The sequence below is a fragment of the Chroicocephalus ridibundus genome, chromosome Z (assembly GCF_963924245.1).
Source record: "Chroicocephalus ridibundus chromosome Z, bChrRid1.1, whole genome shotgun sequence".
In the NCBI taxonomy this organism is placed as follows: domain Eukaryota; kingdom Metazoa; phylum Chordata; class Aves; order Charadriiformes; family Laridae; genus Chroicocephalus; species Chroicocephalus ridibundus.
In genome coordinates this window covers 59,772,910-59,792,754 of record NC_086316.1, presented here as the reverse complement: position 1 = coordinate 59,792,754, position 19,845 = coordinate 59,772,910, and the positions used below count along the sequence as shown (strand labels likewise).

The 19,845-nt window shown below is 41.0% G+C and overlaps 1 protein-coding gene across 6 annotated transcripts in view; it reads right to left on the bottom strand.

Moving 5' to 3' along the window:
- ANKDD1B (ankyrin repeat and death domain containing 1B) overlaps nucleotides 1–17,786 on the bottom strand; it is a 31,368-nt gene extending 13,582 nt beyond the window's left edge. For 2 of the 6 annotated variants that reach the window (XM_063320032.1, XM_063320033.1), the window contains exons 1-8: nucleotides 17,552–17,786; nucleotides 13,827–13,930; nucleotides 11,714–11,812; nucleotides 6,592–6,690; nucleotides 6,395–6,499; nucleotides 4,485–4,583; nucleotides 2,535–2,633; nucleotides 590–718 (exon numbers count right to left, since the gene is read on the bottom strand). In XM_063320032.1, the coding sequence (XP_063176102.1) occupies nucleotides 590–718; nucleotides 2,535–2,633; nucleotides 4,485–4,583; nucleotides 6,395–6,499; nucleotides 6,592–6,690; nucleotides 11,714–11,812; nucleotides 13,827–13,930; nucleotides 17,552–17,627 (810 nt within the window). In that variant the 5' untranslated portion in view covers nucleotides 17,628–17,786. Of the gene's footprint in view, nucleotides 1–589; nucleotides 719–2,534; nucleotides 2,634–4,484; nucleotides 4,584–6,394; nucleotides 6,500–6,591; nucleotides 6,691–11,713; nucleotides 11,813–13,444; nucleotides 13,931–17,551 lie in introns of all 6 variants that reach the window. The other 4 variants (XM_063320036.1, XM_063320038.1, XM_063320034.1 and 1 more) reach the window with 4 other exon arrangements.
- Between the last annotated feature and the right edge of the window lie 2,059 nt (nucleotides 17,787–19,845).

The window sequence follows — 19,845 nt, the reverse complement described above, 5'->3', positions numbered from 1 at the left end:
CATTGCCAGCTACCCTGCGCCATGGACAATGCCAATGCCAAAATGTCTCCTAGTTTGTTAGTTCAGTTTGACCTTTAACAAGCAAGCACAGTCACATTAACAGACTTTCAAAAATAAATCCATAGAAAATTTTCACTGAATAATTCTGCTAAAACAAACAAGCTCTCAGTCTGCTGGAATCATAAACTCCTCGCAGCAGGCAAGCCCAGGCCATTCAACAGATGTGAGCTGGACTGGAGTCCAGGAACCAGATGTGGAGAACAGGTTTGTCATCAGTTCAGTCATACACACTGCCAAAAAGGAGGATTTTCAATTACCCTAGCTGGTTATATTTCCTAGTTGTATTTTTTTTACTATTGGACGTACAGCAAATAAAAAGGCTCCACCATAGTACTCTGTCAAATAAATCTATGCTATATATCTTCCACATCGTTTTTTTTATGTTAGCACTCTCTGCATTCCAAATTCTATGTTATTAATTAATTTACTATTTTACCATTTCATAAAAATAAGCAGAGCAAATATGCTGTTTAGGACACACAGAAAAGAGAAGATAACGTCCCTCCCGCAGCCCAGGATGTCCCGGTACCTGTGTGCTTGAGGGATGCTGTGTACGTACTTGAGTTAAAACATTGATGTCACTCCCTGCTTCCAGTAAGAGTTCAGCACATTTTTCATGACCTCCTTCAACAGACAAGTAAAATGGAGTTTCTCCATTCTAGACCAACAGAGAGAAAACGTCTGTTCCAATTTAAGCCACGTGACTGTAAGGCTGTGACACAAAACAGGTTAGCTCGATCGGACTCATCCAGTTCAACAGAAAAGGGGAGATGGTCACAAGAGAACACAGTCTGAATGCTCCTAAATTAACACTTACATGCAATGGCAACGCATCGACACTTAAGTGACAGATGACATTTATGTGGACAGATGTACAGTAAAGGTTTACGATACAGATAACTATTTCATAAATATTAATCGTGCTCTTTTCAAAGAAGATTGCTAACAACAGGCACAGAAACTAAGATGGTGGGTAACAATTGCTACCATTCAACACCAGGCAACTCTGCTAGCATGCTAGCACATACCAGTTTCTGTCAGTCCAATGCCATGGATTTCTGATGAATTCCCAACTCTAGTGCTAGTTATAAGGAGCACTTGTGGCAGAAATAATTATGTTGCATATTTATTTTCAAATCTTCTCACCCCAAGAAAGTCTCGAAGTCTCCACAGCAAGTCTCTGAAAGGTTACACCAGTTGCACAATAATCTAATCCCTGCTTCTCAACTCCTAAATTACGCAAAGATTTACTGGAAGTTACTTTAGTCCTTCAGTATTCACAGAAGCACCATTAAATTCTGATTTTTCTTTGCTTAAACTCCTGCCACCTTTATTCTGGTAAACTTAGTATATTTTAGTGCTTTGCTCATGCTGGGGAAAGAAAGACCCATTTATCCACCGACCAGAACGTCTCCAGCTGGACAGGAAGGTCACACGATTAGCTATGGCAAGGCAGGGGCAGAAGCAGTACAAGATTTGTGTGCAGAAGCAACATTGTCAGACAAGGCTTGGAAAGACGAGGGATTCACATTTCAAAGGGGCTCATGTGCCTCAAAGCTTACATAGCTGGAAGTAACAGACAAGTTGGATAAGAGAGAACTCCTCGACCCATAAATCTGTTGCTGATAAAGGAAGAGGAGAGCCTTGGGTAGGAGCGGGTGTCCCTTACTCATTTCACCCGCTGCACCAGCAGAGCAGACCATCAGGCCCTTGGCAGGTTCCCACAGTGGGCATGGCAGCCCACAACAAAGTGAACTCACTTGCCCAGTTCATTCCTGCCCCACAGAAGAAGCAGAAGACACAAGGACCCTTTGCAAAGCAGAAACACTAAGTTGTTGGTGTGCATTTCCCTCGTCCACCCTTACTTTAAGCCCTAAAATTAAGCTCATGAGGGCATCAACTCAGGCATACAACCTTCACAGCTAATACGCAATTTGTGAATGTGCTGGCTGAGCTCACCAACACTAACCCAGCAAAGAAAAAGTGGGTAGTCAGCATCTGCAGCCAGTTCTGTGCAGTCAATTGAGTTCAGATGAAAATGATACAAATCTGAGATGCCTTTGCTGAGGTGCCTGCGATGGTATGTGCTGGGTATGCATGTTGAACTGGCTCAGTGAATTGCCTGAAAAGCACCACAGATGGTAAAAGGAAAGGGATCATGTGGCCAGAAGTGTTGGAGGACAGGAAGCAAGGTGGAGGTTAGGCCCTCCTCTGTTTCCTTCTACCATGCAAGGGCATGCGAGACAGAGGGAAGGCCATTATGTGAGGAATAGGGGACAGAGGAAGAGACACTGAAGGAGTTAACGGAGCTGAATTTATTAGAGGAGGGACAATGAAACAGGATGCAAAGGTACTAGAAAAGCAACAGAACTAATGAAGTTTACTCAGTGCAACATTTATTCCTTTAATACGTTATTTTTGAGTTGATTTTTTAAATCTCTAACTCTCTCTTTCAGTAATTTTTCTGTCCTTACCTCATTGAGGTCATTTATTTCCTCCCACTGCTCGAGCAGAATTTCTACAACTTCGCTGTGACCATTTTTGGCTGCTAGATGCAATGCTGTGTTTCCGTCCTTGAAATTAAAATGTCAAATAAGGTATTTTAAAACCCAGAATAAAGTCAAAACATCAAGCAAAACCAACACAAAGCCCTTGGTCTTTTACATATATGTCTCTTTTACATACAAGGAGAAGGAAGCAGATCCACGCAGCATGTTCCGAGATTCAGACTAATCCAAAGGGACCTTTTCACATCTACACGGACGTGACCTTGCTGGTCTAGTTGGTTGTCTCAGATTTTGAAAACTGCAGCATATGACCAGTGAAAAGACCTAACATTCTAACTCCTAAAGAACAAATTGAACAAAACTTTGGATACTGGTTCCTACTAGGATGGGGACTACACCAAGCACCCAGGATCACTGATTTAAATATTAATGGCCAAAACCTAGGTAAGTATTTAGGAACTTGTAGTGGCTTTGATGCCAACATCGCAATCTTCAGTCTCCTTCTCCATCTGCACGATTTGTCATTAGTTAAATAAGAAAAGAAAAGAAAAGAAAAGAAAAGAAAAGAAAAGAAAAGAAAAGAAAAGAAAAGAAAAGAAAAGAAAAGAAAAGAAAAGAAAAGAAAAGAAAAGAAAAGAAAAGAAAAGAAAAGAAAAGAAAAGAAAAGAAAAGAAAAGAAAAGAAAAGAAAAGAAAAGAAAAGAAAAGAAAAGAAAAGAAAAGAAAAAAGAAAAGAGAAAAAAACAAAACAAAACAAAACAAAAAAACACACCAGCAAGCAAATGAAAACAAAGAGCAAGTTCAGGAAGAGCAGCAGGTTTTGAGCTAAAAGACAATACTGGCACAAGAAAAAGTATAAAACTGGTTAAAACTAAACTGAATCTGGAAATTTGGAGAAAAATCCTAGCCCTCAGAGAGATGAAAGTCTTTTCATTCACAGCACTGTGGAGGGTGGGGGAATTCAAATCCTTTTAGAAATTATGGATGCAGTGTGATTGCTTTTAGTGACCCTGGAGATGAGTTTCTGTCCTGGCTTCTTACTTACTTATTTACTTACGCTGTAGGACGACAGCATTTGTCTCCCATCGTTGCTGTTTACACTTTCATCCAGGTAAGTGTCTGCGACAACATTGTCTTTTAACCTCTGCTGATAAACTGCTCAGCACAGCAGAGCTCTGTTTTGCACTGTAGCTTTTAAACTATTACCAGAATACCAAAAAAAAAGCGTAACTTCCTGGGTGCTTACTTACACGGTTCTATAAATGCAGCATCTGACCATTTCACAATGTTTAATGTATTTATCCTTGCAATGCCTCAGATGTAGAGAACCAACTGGCTCATTCCACAAATAGTCAAGTAAGGAGTAAGGAGATTTAAAGGCAGACTTTGAAAGTTATTTAGATACCTGAATATGCAGTGTCAAAAGCAAACTCAATCAAACTGAAGTGTTAAGGCACTTCTGAAAAATAGGTATTTCTGAAAATAGGTGTTCATTTGCATCCTGAAGTATTTAAACACCTTTGAAAAATTAGTCATGCAGGACTTAGCAGTGACACAGACACAACCGAGCAGAGTGTAAAACTGGGAAGTATGACCGCCCAGTACAGAGGCTGACACCTTAGTCACCAGACTTTTCCACTTCTCCCAACAGACTGCATACACTAGTCTTGCTTTACAAGAATTATAGATGTGTATAGAAAAGTCTCCCGGCAATAAGACCAAAAGTCACACTGTCTTCCCCTAATTACTGAAAAATCATCATCCTTATACATTTGTTGCTCCAATATATATCACTACCAGGATTGTGACATTTGTACAACTTATTCTCATTACTTGGTTGTGTAGTAACTACACTGAAACAAAGTAATCTTTCATAGGCACATTTTTAATTGTACTGCTGTGGAAAAAAAACCTTTACCTTATCTTTTTCAGATGTAAACAGCTTCAGAGTAATCAAATTGTTTATCATGTCAACATGGCCTTTTTCAGATGCCAGAAGAAAGGGCTTTTTACCTTTCTAGAAAAAAATTATGGGAAAAAAATATAGCGTTATTGAAAGTAAAAATACTTTGCTTCCAGTTACTAGATGGCATGCATATGTGCATGTCTATTCTAGATAAAAATTTATGTCATATGACTAAGTAGATTAATAAAAAAGTAGATATATACAAGAAGAGTAAGATTTAAAAAAAAATGATGCATCATTTAGTTAGTATAAAAAAACAGATTATACATCTTACATATCCTGAAGAAAATATTTGAAAACTGTTCAGAAATGGTAACAAGGTAGAAAATGTGCTCAAAATATTTAATTCTTAATTCTTCTCACTATGAAAAAATTTATCAAAAGAACGGTGTCATTAAAAGTCTGAGGATGCTCAGAAACAGACAGTAAAGAAGTTGCAAGATTTATTTCCATGGCACAAAATGTTTGATCTGAATTCCTCAAGCACAGACCAGAACAACCGTACCTCGGAAGTTTCATCCAGGAGGCCTGAATTTAGTGCTGTGCATTGGTGGAGGGGAGGGGAGGAGGGTGGGGGTGTTGGTTAAGCTAACAAAAACTTTTCAATTGTTTACAACTCAACTCCAGAAAGTTATCTTGACATAAAACCATTCCACTGGTCAGGCAGTGAGGCCATAATTGGTTAGATGGCCTCACAAGCTGGTAGTGGCCTGTAGTAAAAGTCTGAGAAAAAAAATACAAGCAACTAATAGAGAATTATGAAATAACCTCAACATAAAGAAGATTATTCTTCACCTTTCCTTTCCCAAGGCCCCAGACACAGAGGGTTTTTTTTTTAAATTAACTGTTTTGTCAGCCTTTTCATGTGTAGAAAGAATTCAGAAATTTGCACCATTGAGTCAATACAAGACTTGAAAAAAAGAAGAGGGGAGCTTTGTTCTTTTGGTGATGGATCCTACAAGAATAACTTTTCCTCATGTAAAGTTAAAGTATCCTGCTTAGCTAAGTATGCCTTTAAAGCAAGATCCCAACATTGTGGGAAGGAAAGGGAAGGAAAAATAAAAGCACAGCAAACCTGATGAGGCCAAGGCTCTGGCACTGTCGAAGAATTGGTGCACATTTGTAGGATGGTTGCACATAGTTTTATGTTCTACTTTGGCAAAATATGCCCGCATTAGTCATGACTGGCAGGTTTTGGTAAGGGCAGGGGGCTGCAGGGGTGAGGTGTGTGGGAGGAGGTCAGAGACTGCCCTGTGCTGGTCACAGCCATTTCCAGTTGGCTCCACAATGGACAAAACTGACCCACCACATGTCAGCACTTAACACATCAGAGAAGCACGTGATACCTCTGTGAAAACATATTTTAGAAAGGGTGGTCACTGCTATGGGGAGCATGCACAAGGGAAGATACAGGAGGAGACATGAAAGGATGCAAGGGAGGAGACACAGGAGAAGGTACACCGAGAGGGTGACTGCAGCCCATGGGAGAACCCTTGCTGGACCAGAGGAAGAGAGTAAGAAACAAAGAGCAGAAAAAAAGAGGAAACCACTGTGGACTGGCCCCAACGTCCTCTGCCTCCCATCCCCTCACCGATGGGATTGAGCATCACGTGCAGCAAAAGCAAGAGGAGCAGGGGAGAACAAGTGTCTGGAGTTCTGCTGAGACAGGCAAAGAGGGAGGAAATGTGATTTTCCTAAGTGCTTGTCTGGCTGTTTGTCTTACTTGTTTCTCAATATCCAATCGGTAATTAAAAGTTTATATAACTGGCAATAAATTAAAAAATTCATTGAAATTCCACAAGTCAAGATTGTTTTGCCCACAACAGATGCTTCATGACATCAAAGAAAGAAACATACTGTACCCCATCAGGCTTGTTCAAGTCATTCAGATGAAGATCTTGGAGAAAATAATCAACTATTTTAACGCTGTTGTTCTGAGCTGCGAAGTGCAGTACATTCATTCCTTCCTGAAAAACCATAAGCAGCTCTGTAAGAACAAGACTGATTTTTTTCCAACATAAACGTGTTTAGAGTTGGTGAATATTTAGCATCAACAAACCTCATTCTTAGCCTTTTGATCAGCACCTGCTTTAACTAATTTTCGCATTATGTCCAGATTTCCACTCCAAGCTGCAAGATGAATCGCTGTCAGGCCATGCTTCAAATAAAACGATAAAGGCAGAAATTACCACCAAAATACCTCATGCCAAATTTCTTTAAATCTTTTTAATTAATTCAGTGTGTGAGTGGGTTCTGCTCTGTGGGCTCTTAGAAAATCCGTATTAACACCTGGTGGTGTGAGTGCGATTCATCTCACTTAAATTAAGCCAAATGTCATGCATCAAGACCTAGCTAAATGCTCAGGCTGAACCTTTTGTTGGCAGAGGGTCTGGCATCTCCAGAGAAGGGCAGATTCCATTTTAAGATGTGGGAATTAAATACCACCTGGAAAACATTCCCTCTCTGCAGAAACCAGGTAGATAGCTAGCACTGAGTGCGGTGGATGACATTTCAGGTGATGATAGGTAATGACTATATTTCCATGCGCCACCATAATTTTCCATTTGTCACCATAATTTTCCATTTAGCCCTCTTTTTAAGGTTCTCTTTTATTCTCTCAAATTCTCTAAAAAGTTCTTCTCTTTCAGGAAAAAAACAAACGCTGTTGATAACTTCTTAGAGACAAAAGGAAAACAGATAAGGAACTTCCAGCCACTGTCTTGGCCACAGATCTCTCTAGCTTTTCCACATCTCTTCCTCAACTTGTGTGTAGTGTATCCAGGTGCACCATCATAAATCATGGCTCATTGTACTAAGTGCTGCATAAACACAAGACATTTGTACTTCACCATAAAAGCACCTGGTCTAAGAGATGGAGTCAGAGGAACCTAAAGGAAGCAAGAGGAATCAAGGCACTTCCTTAGCAGTTATAACGCTTCTCCCCAGTTTCTTCTCTGTAAATGAGGAATAAATAGCTTGATTCCCATCTCTAATGGAGAACAGGAACAGTTTTCATGCATGTTGGTATAACACTTTTGACAGCAGGATGCTTGCTGTGACAGGGACTTCAGGATACTACTCACAAACTATTCACTGAACAACAAAACAGCTCAGGCTGGAGGAGGCCTCTGGAGGTCACACTTCTATGGCCTCCTGCTCAAAGCCTGTCCTACTGCATCAGGTTGCTCAGGACCTTCTCCTGTCAAGTTTTGGATAGCCTAAAGATTGAGACTCCACAAACTCTCTGGAAAATCTGTTCTGGTGTTTGGCCACTCAGACAGTGAAAATTTTTTTCTCCTTGTCCTTAAGTGGGATGTCGTGTGTTGAAATTTGTGTCTATTGCCTCTTGTCCTATCACTGTGCACCTCTGAGAAGAGTCTGTCTCTGTCTTCTCTATATTCTCCACTTAGGTATCTACAGACAGCCATAAGGTCTCACCTTTACCATTCTCCTCCCAAGGCTGAGCAGACCCAGCTCTCTCAGCACCTCTTCATACACCATGTGCCACAGTCCTAATCATCCCAGGGGCTCTGTGCTGGACTCACTCCAGCTTATCAATGTCTTTATTGGGGAGGCCCAAACTGGGTACAGAAAGCAGCAATTGCAGCAGAAAACAGTGGAGGGCAATATGAAACATGCATCTGGTGTGCAGGCTACAAGGACAAAGCTGGGCTTGGGCAAAATTTGTGACTGTGGCTCGAAAGTCTGCCCTGAAAAACCTTTCCAACTATGACCAAGGAGAAAAAGTAACTAGACCTCATAGCCTTACACAATGAGAAAACTAGCCTGGTGGACGAGGAGAGAGAAGTGACTACTTATCTCAACTTTCGTAACAGTTTTGACACTGTCCCCTACAACATCCTTGTAGACAAACTGATGAAGTACATGCATAGACAAACAGATAGACCAAGGTGTACTGAAAGTCAGCTCAACTGCCAGGCCCAAAGTGTTCTGACCAGCAGCACAAAGTCCCAGCTGGAGAACAGTCACTAGTAATGCACTCTAGGCATTAGTCCTAGGTCCACTACTGTTTAATATCTGCATTAAAGACCTGAATGATGGAGCAGAGTGCACCCGCAGCAAATTTATAAATTATAATAATTGGGAGGAGTGGCTGGTGGACCAGATTGGTGTGCTGCCATCCAGAGGGACCTCGATAGGCTGGAGAAATTGGCTGACAAGAACCTCATGAAATTCAACAAGGGGAAATGCAAAGTCCTGTACATGGGGAGGAGCAGCCCCAGGCATCAGTACTGACTGCAGGCAAACTGCCTGGGAAGCAGCTTAGCAGAGAAGGACCTGGGGCTCCTGGTGGACACTGAGTTGAACACAAGCCAGGAACGTGCCCTTGCAGCACACAAGGCAAATGGTATCCTGGGCTGCATTAGGAAGAGCACTGCTGCCTGGCCAAGGGAGGTGATTCTTCCCCTCTACTCACTGGTGAGACACACTTCGAGTACTGTGTCTGCTCTAGGCTTCCCAGTATAGGAGAGACATAGAAATACTGCACAGAGTCCAGCAAAGAGCCACAAAGATGATTAAGGGACATCTGACATATGAGGGGAGGTTGAGAGACCTGGGACTGTTCAGACAAAGAAGGCTGAGGTAGATCTTATCATTGTGTGTAAATACCTGATAGAAGGGAGTAAAAAAGATGAAGCCAGCAGTGTCCATTGACAGGGAAAGAGGCAATGGGTACAAACTAAAGCACAGGAAGATCCACTTAAACATAAGAAAAACCTTTTTTACAGGAAGGATGATCAAACACTGGAGTCTATTTCCCAGAGAGGCTATAGAGTCTCCATCCTTGGAGATTATCAAAACCCGATGGGACATAGCTCTGAGCAACCTGCTTTTCTTGACCATCCTCTCTCTGAGCAGGAGGCTGGACTAGGTAATCTCCAAACATTCCCACCTCAGCCACTCTGCGTGATTCTATGCGTGGGCTGTTTGATAGGGAGGAGGAGTCTGGGAGGAGAAAAGGAGGCACAAGGGCAGCAAAAAGGTGGGTTCAGGAAAAAAAAAGAAAAAAGAAAAGGCAAATAAGGTATAAAATCAGCTGGAGAACAAAAAAGGGAAGAATCTTGTGATTGTGGGCTCCTGTCGACAGTAGTGAGGGTGACCTGCAGACCCAAGCTCATCCCAATACAGAAAGGGATCACCTTGGGCTCTCCTGTTAAACTCTCCATCAGGTCCACATCAGAACGAGCTGGGATGGTAGGGCGGATAAGAAGGGATAAACTTCTACCTTGATATTAAGTGCAGAAGGACAAGTGACATAATTACAGCTTAGTAGTATAGATTTCTTTGCAGTAATGTAATTGTGTATCAGTGCTAATACTGATAACAAGCAATAGAATTGTAACACAATCACTGCGACTTGGAGTGATATAATTGTGAATTAATACTATTAATAACAGTGTTGTGTTTATTAGACAAGTGATGTATTATTGGTTTCTTAGAGATGTGCTTCTTAATCAATAAACATCTTAACTATCCCCACGAGTTTTGTCAAGTCTCCAAAGTAAAGGAGTACCACGTCGCTGCTAAGAACACTATTGTGTGTTTTCAATCAGCTTATTTTTTTATACTGAGAAATGTTAAGAATGCTTAAGACCTTGCGCTTATTAATACAAAAATTATGTCAGAAACTAAAATGGAGTAAGAAATAATTTCATAGTATCTTCATTCTCTTTCTTATCAATTGCATGATCAAAGCAATTGCCAGAGAGTACATGAATCACTGTCAAATACAATATGTAATATCATAATATTTAAGCTCTGTAAGCTAATTATGATGGAGTGTTTCCAACGGTCTTTCAACAAAGATGATTAACAATATCTAAGAATTAAAGACAGATAATAATTAAAAGGTAATGCTTAATTAGAATGAGATTCTCTGTCTTTAATAGAACCCCAACATGAGGGGAGGGTCTGTATTTCCAGCCTGGCTTCAATGCACCCTATCAAGATAATTAAAAGACCCATAAAATGTTTTGAGTTACCTTATTGCCCCAACAAATCTGGATGATAGCCACTGAAAAATAATTTGCCATAAAGAATAACTTACAATAGTTACAGAATAAAATTACATTAATACAATGCCCAGGGTACTCTGTAAACTACTTAAAGAAAACTGTCCGCTTCTTGCAGAACTACCCTATTAGCCATTACATCATAGACTATTGATTTTAGAGTTCCTCATGCAGGCAATGTCTGCAGCTTGCCAGACAAAAAGGGAAACGTTGCTTACAACAGTGCAAGATTTGCTTAGAAGCTGATAGGGTCCAGAAAGATGGAGTATTTCTTCAAAGCAGCATGTGAGGTTTTCACTGACAGGGCAACGTGGGAGAACGTTTCAGAGCAACTCAAGTAGCACTAACAAGGAGATGGTTACCTATACTTCAAGAACATGCCCAAGCCAGGAGCCACTGGTAACTAGAATTGACAGGTCTCTCTCATCTTATTTTCATCCCAACACAATAGGAAAACAAGGCAGCTTTCTCCCTCCACAACCTGGAATTTGCCTTACTTACAAATTAAACACTGCCCCATATGGTGCCTAAGGAGAAAGAAGCAAACAGGGGAAGATTCAGGGTAAATGATTCATCTATTTTCATTACTCAGTTCACTGGAAAACCATTGCTTTGAATAGCCTGTTTATTAATAACATACGATACATTCAGTTTTAATACCTGAATCAAATCTTACACCGTGGATCACCGTCTGGCCCAACCAAATCAGCCACACACTGCTAAACTATTAATGTCATGGAGCCCGCAGAGCAACTGACAGTTTTGCAGTAAGCTACTCACATAAAAATGGAGGGAAAGCACACAAGGAGTTACTTTCTGAGCTCCTAGTGATCTTTACTAATTTTTACTTTTAGTGATTGCTTTCATATAAACTGCCCAATGATTAATACACAGCTACCACAGAGAGCATATTTGGACAACCACCCTTGCGCTCACTCAAGTATTCAACACAGCCAGAGCTCTAGGCAATGTGTTTTTCCTCTGACAATGGTTTTGTTTTTCATACAAATGTGTGCAGTCTTAAGACGAACTGAAGCATTTACAGCAAGCACTTAACTTTGCAAAACAGGGAGCATAAGGCAAATATTCACTTTTACCCTAAACTGTTCCTGTACTGTGTGAATGAAAACATGTAAACCAGCTTACCTGATCCGCCATATCAAGTCTAGCTTTGTGATGGAGAAGAAAATCCACCACCGACATATGACTTCTTGCAACAGCAAAATGGAGCGCGGTACGCTTCAGCTGAAATAAGCAAAGCTTTGGTTGTCAGGTCCATAATACAGTTCTTTTCCTTGTGCAGGTGATCAGGATTTCTGAATTCACTGATTTCTGATTTCACTGAATTCACTACAACAAACGTAGTTGTTACCGTATTTCTCCTTCAAGAGCCACGCTTGCTCTTTACATGCATTTTTGCTCCCTTGGATAGAATTCAGGTATTTATCTTAAAGATTTCTTGTAGAAACAGAATGATTTCATTACTCTACATAGCATCATCCCTTCACTGAAATTCACTGAAATGTCAAAGTGGGATTAAGTAATCATACGCTGCGTAGAGGAGATGCACGCAGTACAAGAAGCATCCATGTTTACTGTTTTATTATATGGTTGTATTTGAAAAGCTGAGGAGTAGATTTATGCAATCAGACTATATCCCTGCAATGCATGACGAGATTCCTCTCTCACTGTTAGTCACCTTCCCAGACTGAGTCATTGTCTATGTAAATGAAAACTTCCACCTTGCAAACAGTGAGTAATTTTACACAGGTGAATAGGCTCACTGTTTATGAGGAACAATTGATGAATTTTTCATTAAAGTAATTAACGGTGTGAATTTAAAAAGGATTGGTTAAATTGAATTAAACTTTAGTGGACAGAATTTTGCTTTCAGTTAAAGTGAACGTAACTGGGTTTAACATAATTCACTGAGAGTTTCCATACAAGGATATGTCAGTGATTTAAGGAATTAACTTTAAAAGTCAGCTTGGATTTGTTCTCTTATGCTTCTATGCAAATCAGCTGACTTACCCATGTATAAGTCTAAATTTACAGCTATATGCATTAAAAGCATAAAAAGGTGGGATTTATGATGTGCATAAGAAAGAGCCTCTTGCACAGAAATAGTTCTATCAGCAAAACTCGCCTTTTAGCAGCCTTGCTTATAACAAAAGAATGATTTCGCCAGTATAAGCTACTTCCTCACTAGAAGAATCAATCGATGCACAACACCCATGTAGCTATGCTAGTAGAACTCTTATACTATAGGTCTGATTTAAAGTTGACAGGGTAAAGATTCAGACTACCGGACTGGAAAAGTATTTAGTTTAATTTCCTGAATTCTGGAAAGCAATAAGGAAGCAAGAACTATTTTTTAAGTGACTTTTTACAGTACTATGTAATTGATAGGAATGCTCTCATTATTCAAGAGAAGTTTACTCACAAGAAACTTTTGCTCACTCTCTTTTTCACAAACAAACCAAGGAATGCACCTGTACTATCTCCTCAATTCCCCTGTGGGGAAAAAATGCATATGGGCATGGGAAGCAAGTTTTTTCAGAACCCATGATTAAGTAACATTGGATGTTCGTGAGTAGGTGATTTATACCACCACTGAGGGCAAACTGTTCTCCATAACTCCCAGATTAATATCATGACCACTCCATTGCTGTTGAACTACCTCTCAAGTGGAACACAGCCCTATATTTTGTTACTGTGAAGTCTACACCCTCAGATTTCAGGCGTAGAGTTGATGTCAGCATAAGAAATGCATTTTTGTCTACCTAGGGTAAATCTGAACTCTGATCTCAGCCTGGAGCCAGAGGATGTGGTAGATTGCTTCCCTGGTTCCATAAAAACTGAACAATTACAACTCACATTTGAAATTTGTAATGCTAGCAGCATAAATCCATTCTCAAAGTGACTGTGAAGTTAAGTCCTTCTGCTCTGAAAGATGAGGAACTTGAGAAATTAGTCACCCCAAACCAGAGTAAATATTAGAGCAGGGACCGCAATTCAGAATTCCTTAGTTCCCAACGTGATGCACAGACTGGTGGCTAAATGGAAAGACCTGTGGGTTGCGCTGCACAAATCCTACTGTCCATACTGGACGCGTGAAACGTTTCCTAATCAGGTCCTAAAAGGGACTCCCGCAGCCTCACCACCTTGCAGCTGACAGGGCTAGTGCGCTGGGATTCCACCGTGCAACTCCCAGGAGTCACATTCCAGATCAGTGATCTGTCAGATGCTTCATACTCACGGTATCTACAGCATTTATATTAACATTCTTTGAAAACAGCTTTTCCATGGTTTCCAAATTGTTCATTTTAGCAGCGTATTGAAATTCTCTCTCATCTGGCAACACTGTGGAAAAACATGATGAAAAAATCGTATTACTAAAGAAATAGCCATAACTAACAGTGTGATGATACTGTTCTTACCTTCTGTTATTTGTCCTGACTTCATACGTTATGAGAATCATTTCCTTCTCATCACAGAAGTGTTCCAGGATTACATTTTTCTCCTCTAGAGACATCTGGCTGATGTTTCTAGTTTCAACTCTTAAGCGCAAATAGAGGTAGACTTTTCACAGCACAGATTACCGTTATTTGCACTGCTTACAGGAACAAGAGTTCATTTATGAAGCTCTCGCCATCTAAATGGATCCCAAAGTACTTAGAGGCATAGCAGTGAACAGTACGAACTGCAGCATTTATTGCCTATTCTTGGAAAAGTTCTCTGTTTTAAAACAGAATACAGCACCAAAACACATCAACATGTATACAGTAACCGTGTGGTACGACCCAACTGAAAAAAAAACACCCCCAAACACCAACAAAAAAACCAGGAGTTATATGGGGCAGGGGTGTGCGTGGGGGAAAGGTGTGTACTTTTCCTCGGTATTTGGTGACAATGTGGAACTTACTATTAAATTGGGACCTCAATACAAAAATGAACATCTGTATGGTCAACTCAGGTAGCTGCAGTGTGCATTTAGACACCTAACTTCAGTAACTTTGGAAAATAAAATTCCTGTGACTGATAACCGGCTTAGCTAACTTAAAGGTCAGAGTGTTTCTCATGTTTCTACCTTGATATCTAATTAATCACTGAGAAAAAAATTAGTGTAGCAGTTAAATCAGTTGCAAAAATGTTAGTACTTATTTTTAATTTCCTAGCATATCACACTTAAAAAGTGAATCACTTAAATATCTGCTGTCTAGAATATTTTGGCCTGAAAGTTGCTTGTCCAATGACATGACCAAAGAGGACAGCACTCTGTTGAACTAGAAACTGAAGCCATTATCTGTTCCTCAGAGGCTTCTCACGCAATTTCATTCTACTGCATTATGTCTAAGTTCATTAACGCCTAATGAGAATACAGCTTGAGGCAGTATGACTGCAAAGCATACTAAGGAAAATCAGTATGGCATTCACTTAATTGCATTTTACATGTTACCCATAATTATAATCTCAGTGGGAATAATCATAGTTATACCGTACAAAATGAGCTAGAAATTAAACTGGACACTTGTAAAACTGTTTCCAGTTTTCCTATTACATTATCCAAGTACCTTAAACAGAAGCATCCTGCAAAATTCTCTGGAAGTCACGGACTACTACTTGCTTGTTTTACAACATGGGGTCACAGCCAAAAAAAACCACAAAAAAACCCCAGTTGCAAATAAAAATGCACCCCTGGCGCCTGTGATAAGAACCGTGGCAGACAGCAAAACCAGCATCACAAAGAGGGACCTTTGCCAAATAAATGCCTTCACGCGTAGTTTTTGTAATCTACGCCCTAAAGAAGTATCCAGCAGAGCTTTCCACTACCTTGATTTCAAACATGGGTAAATCAATCGTCGCAGGATATCTCGCTCAAGGCAGATTTGTGGCAAACACAGAAACAAAATGTAGGACACCAATTAGCTGCTATTAGTTACAATTAGGCCACACTTCATTCCTACTGACTGCTGATGGTCACTCAGTCACACATGTATGATGCAAAGATAAATGCTGCTGCATCTCAGGATATTCGGGAACAACCCAAACAGTATACTAGCACTGTCTTCAAGAAACAAGAGAAAATGATGTTTCTTTAGTGTTGCTGCATTGGCAAGGACAGTTTTGTTGTAGTTCTGACAAAAAGCTAATACCTGATCTTTTCTCTCTTGTCCAGAAGTCACGAACTTGCCATATGCTGTTAAAAACAAGACCTTTTGCTTTGGGTGTGATGTTTCTTAATAATCTCTCTTTTTTAATACCTCTTAATTCAGGAGTTAATAACAGTGGCAATCCAGACACACCACGGCACTGACTTGCTCCACAACCTCTTGCTGCTTTTGCAGAATGATTTTTTCAGGCATGAAATTACAGCATTATAGAGCTGACAGACTACAGATTTATGGAAGCTTTCTCTCCAAACTGGGGTCTCCAGGATTTGGCACTCCTTGCATTATTAATAACGGGTCTATTTTCAAGCAGCAATCAATTATCTGTTTGTGGCTGTCAATCTTTCTGGGGGATTATTTTCTTCAGCTTCATAGAAAATGTTTGGCTTATTGCCCTACAGGTTATACCGTAACTACATATTCATGTTATAACAATGAAATAATTATATATGGTTTTTCTTTTAAGCTAACTAAAAGTAGTAATTTTATCAATTAATTTCCTTTGTAGAGAGCCCTGTCTGTGTTGTGTGGAACATCCCACAATTTCTCCTCTCTTGGAAGAGCAAGGAAGTAAGAAGATGCAGAAAAGTGAATGTTTTTTTTTACCTGAAAACAGAAGGTCTTTCTCAAAAGAAACTCAAGCTTTGAGGTACCTTCAATTTTCCTTTCCTCATATTTACACCTTATTTTTAGTAGCCTCAATCTGTCTTCCAGTAATACCACAAATAAGGAGGACTTCCAATGAGGTAAAAATGTGCACCAGAGGCTTCAGTATTCATTGACAATGGAAATTTTTCCCCGGTCCCCACCCTACTATTTTTAATTTCCTGTTGTGGATTCCACTGGATGAAATCTGTCATTGTCTCAAAAAGCACATGGAAAAAACTCAGGAATTTGAATTGGCTGAAGAGTTCCAAGGAGGTGAAACACAAAACCAATAACAATATTCAGATTCAAATGACAACAAAAATTATTTTACTCTATTGTTTCTAAAATGTAATGGTTTTGTAACATTTTCAATGTTTTCTCTATGTTTCCTTGTTTGTTACTGGAAATAAAATGACTAGGGCAAACGAGGTATTTTGTTAAGTCACAAGAATCTTTTTCTAAAATAATGATTTTCCAATTCAAAGAAGTAATGGGAAAAAACTACCTATCGGGTCCAACAGTGCTACTTTATTTGTTTCTGTTCTTTATCTGCCCTCTTTGCCAGCCTGGCAGCAGGAAGCACGGCCCAGGAGAACGGCTCCTGGCTGTCATGCTGCGATCACAGGGCAGGGCCGCGGGCAGGGTTTAACAATCAGCTCTCAGTTTCCACAAATAAACCGTTTTCACTAATTGCAGCCCACGCCAGAGCAGGCAGTTCTTCCACCCACCGGTTTGCGGGATGGAAGCTGGAGACCCCATCACTGGGAGTCGTGCTGCTGAGCACACGGAGGCTGGAAGGTCCTCTGATTCTGGTGTGCCCCCCCAAAATGGGGGTGCCAGAGCAGGTGTGAAGGTGTCAGCAGGTGCTCAGCCCCTGGGATGTGACTAATGCCAGCGAAGCCCCTGGGACAGCTGCAGGGGAGAAGTTAAAGCGGGGCCGCTGGGCCATTTGCAGGACCCGTCCCTCGGAAGATGGAGGTGCCAAACCCCAGCTCCCGATCCCACATCGACACATCCTCTCCTCACTCTTTTCCCCCTCCAACGCTCATTTTGTCATTTGGTCGAGGCAAGAAGGGGTTTGGGGTGGACCCCACCATCCCGGCAGCCCTGACAGTGCTGTCCCACCGCCACTGGGCCACCTGGCCCCCGACCCCCGCGCACTCACGGCCGTCATGGCTGGCTGCCCCCGCTCCCGGCATGGCATCCTCCCCGGCGCGCAGCAGGCGGCTCAGCCCCTTCATCGCTCCCTTGTCTCCTCTTCCTCCTCACCCGAGGGAAGGGGCCCCAGGCCGGGGCGCCGAGGGAGGTGCCCAGCCCCACACTGGCCCTGACAAACCGGTTCCCGGTGCTGCGGGTTGAGCGGAGCATGCCCGGCCAGGGCCTGGCTGGCTGCGCCCTGGCTGCACCATCCCCAGAGGCAGAGGTGCCGAGCAGCTTTAGGAGTTTGTTTTAAAAGAAACCAGGAACTAAATACATGGAATTTCTTGATGCACTGAACAGGGTCATCTTTGCACGATCTTCTCTTCTAGTCTTCTCTAGTGGCTGGCTGAACGTGCGTATCCCAATTTGCACCTACAAATGCACACACAAGACAAGAAGGTAGTCCTGTTTACTCCTAAAGCACTTCCCAAATCCCCACACAAACAAGAGGCACTTTTGGAAATCAATGCCACAAGTGCACCCATATGGAGACACACAGAGGCGTCACAGCTCGGATGGGACCCCCGGGCCAGGCGCCGTGTTACCAACCACAGGGAGCTCCCCAGTCACGGAGCTCTCTGCAGGCTGAAGGCCAATCCGGAGGGAAATTCCTCTTGGAATTATTGTCACTGCTGTCCAGCAGTGTTCACTGGGCTGGAGAGGGAGGCCGTGCCTGCACCCCTGCAAGCTTGACGCAGCCTTGGGATGCGGGAGACTGAGGTGCTCCTGCTGTAAATTTGGGCAGAAATATGCACGTGTGGTAGCAGTACTGATGCAATCACCATTTTCAGGTAGACAATACTTGAATTTCCTTTTGTCCAAGTCTGGTCAAAATTGATACACACATCCCCAAAGTTTCAGTCTCTGTGAACTGACACATCCGTCTAATCTACCTAATTCTCAATTTAAGTCCACTATTGTTTTGGTTTACTTAAGCCAACATTGATGTTTCATTTCATGTAGACAATGATTATCTCCAGTAGGGCATAAAAATTGTTTAAAGTGACTAGGTTAAATTTTACTGTAAAAACAGCCTTTGATATTGCTGACATTTGAAAATAGATATTGGAAAGGTAGCTCCAAGAATGCAGGACCATCAGTCTTCAGCCTACACAACTGTAGACACATTCGAGTTCCTTTGCTATAATTTTTTCTTTGCAATTAAATTACGCAGTCACCTTAACTTCCAAGATTACTAACACCATACACATCCATAGTAAAATTAATCTGAAAGACTCAAAAGAGATTGTAAATTGAGAAAATTTTGATTTTTGCTCATATTCTGATTATCATATATGAAGAGACTTCACAGTTCCTTTCTCCTTTAAGCGTTTTTGATACAGTCAGGCTGTGATGTATAAAAATCTTTACATTTGATACACCTTGGTCTGATAAGACAGTTTCATCAACTGTACTTCCAGATAATATTACTCAGCTGAAAAAAAAAAAAACCCAACCAACTGTGAAAATAAACCCAGAGTGAGAACAAGTAACTGATTTAGCTGTAGCTGAATCAGGTTTCACTTTTACTTGCTTCCTGTGAGTCAAATGTTCCAGCAAAACTTCTTAAGAGGAAGAGTTTTATTTCTGTATGGTGCCCGGGCTAGTAATACAGACCGCAACATTAATGCTCATTTTCGAAATCAGAGGCAACAGACAACTGTGGAATGATTAGGTTTGCCTACAAAGCCAGCACCAAAGGAGGAATATATTTGCAGCCTCATAGAGAGCACAAGTTACAGTGTGAATCTTTAAAACAGGATAATAATTTTACATACAGTCCAGAAATATCAGCTGTTAGTTTCCAGTGCCAATTACTATCATGCAATTCTATTTCACAGCATATCCCTGGTCTCTAAACTAACTTTGCCAGTACAACCATACTTCATGTGCTCAAACTTTGCAAATACCAAGTTTACTGCATTCTCTAACCACTTCCCACAATCTTGATTCTTCCAAATGGCCTCAGAGTAACCAGCAGAAAAGGCTGATGCAGACACTAACGGAGATACAGCATCCGGAACAAATGCAGAGCAAGGGAGTACTGGAACATCTTCCTCACATGCTTTTACAGAGCTTCCTCTCTGCCAGGAACTCAGAGCATTTTTTTAATATTTAAAATAACAGTAGTAATAAACACATAAACAAGTAGAACTAATATAAAGAGAAAATGTAAGGTAAGACAAAAGCATGTTGAATAGTGCATAAAGAAGAGGAACAAGCAAAAATTACGTCCTATATGTGGCCGGTATTATGTTT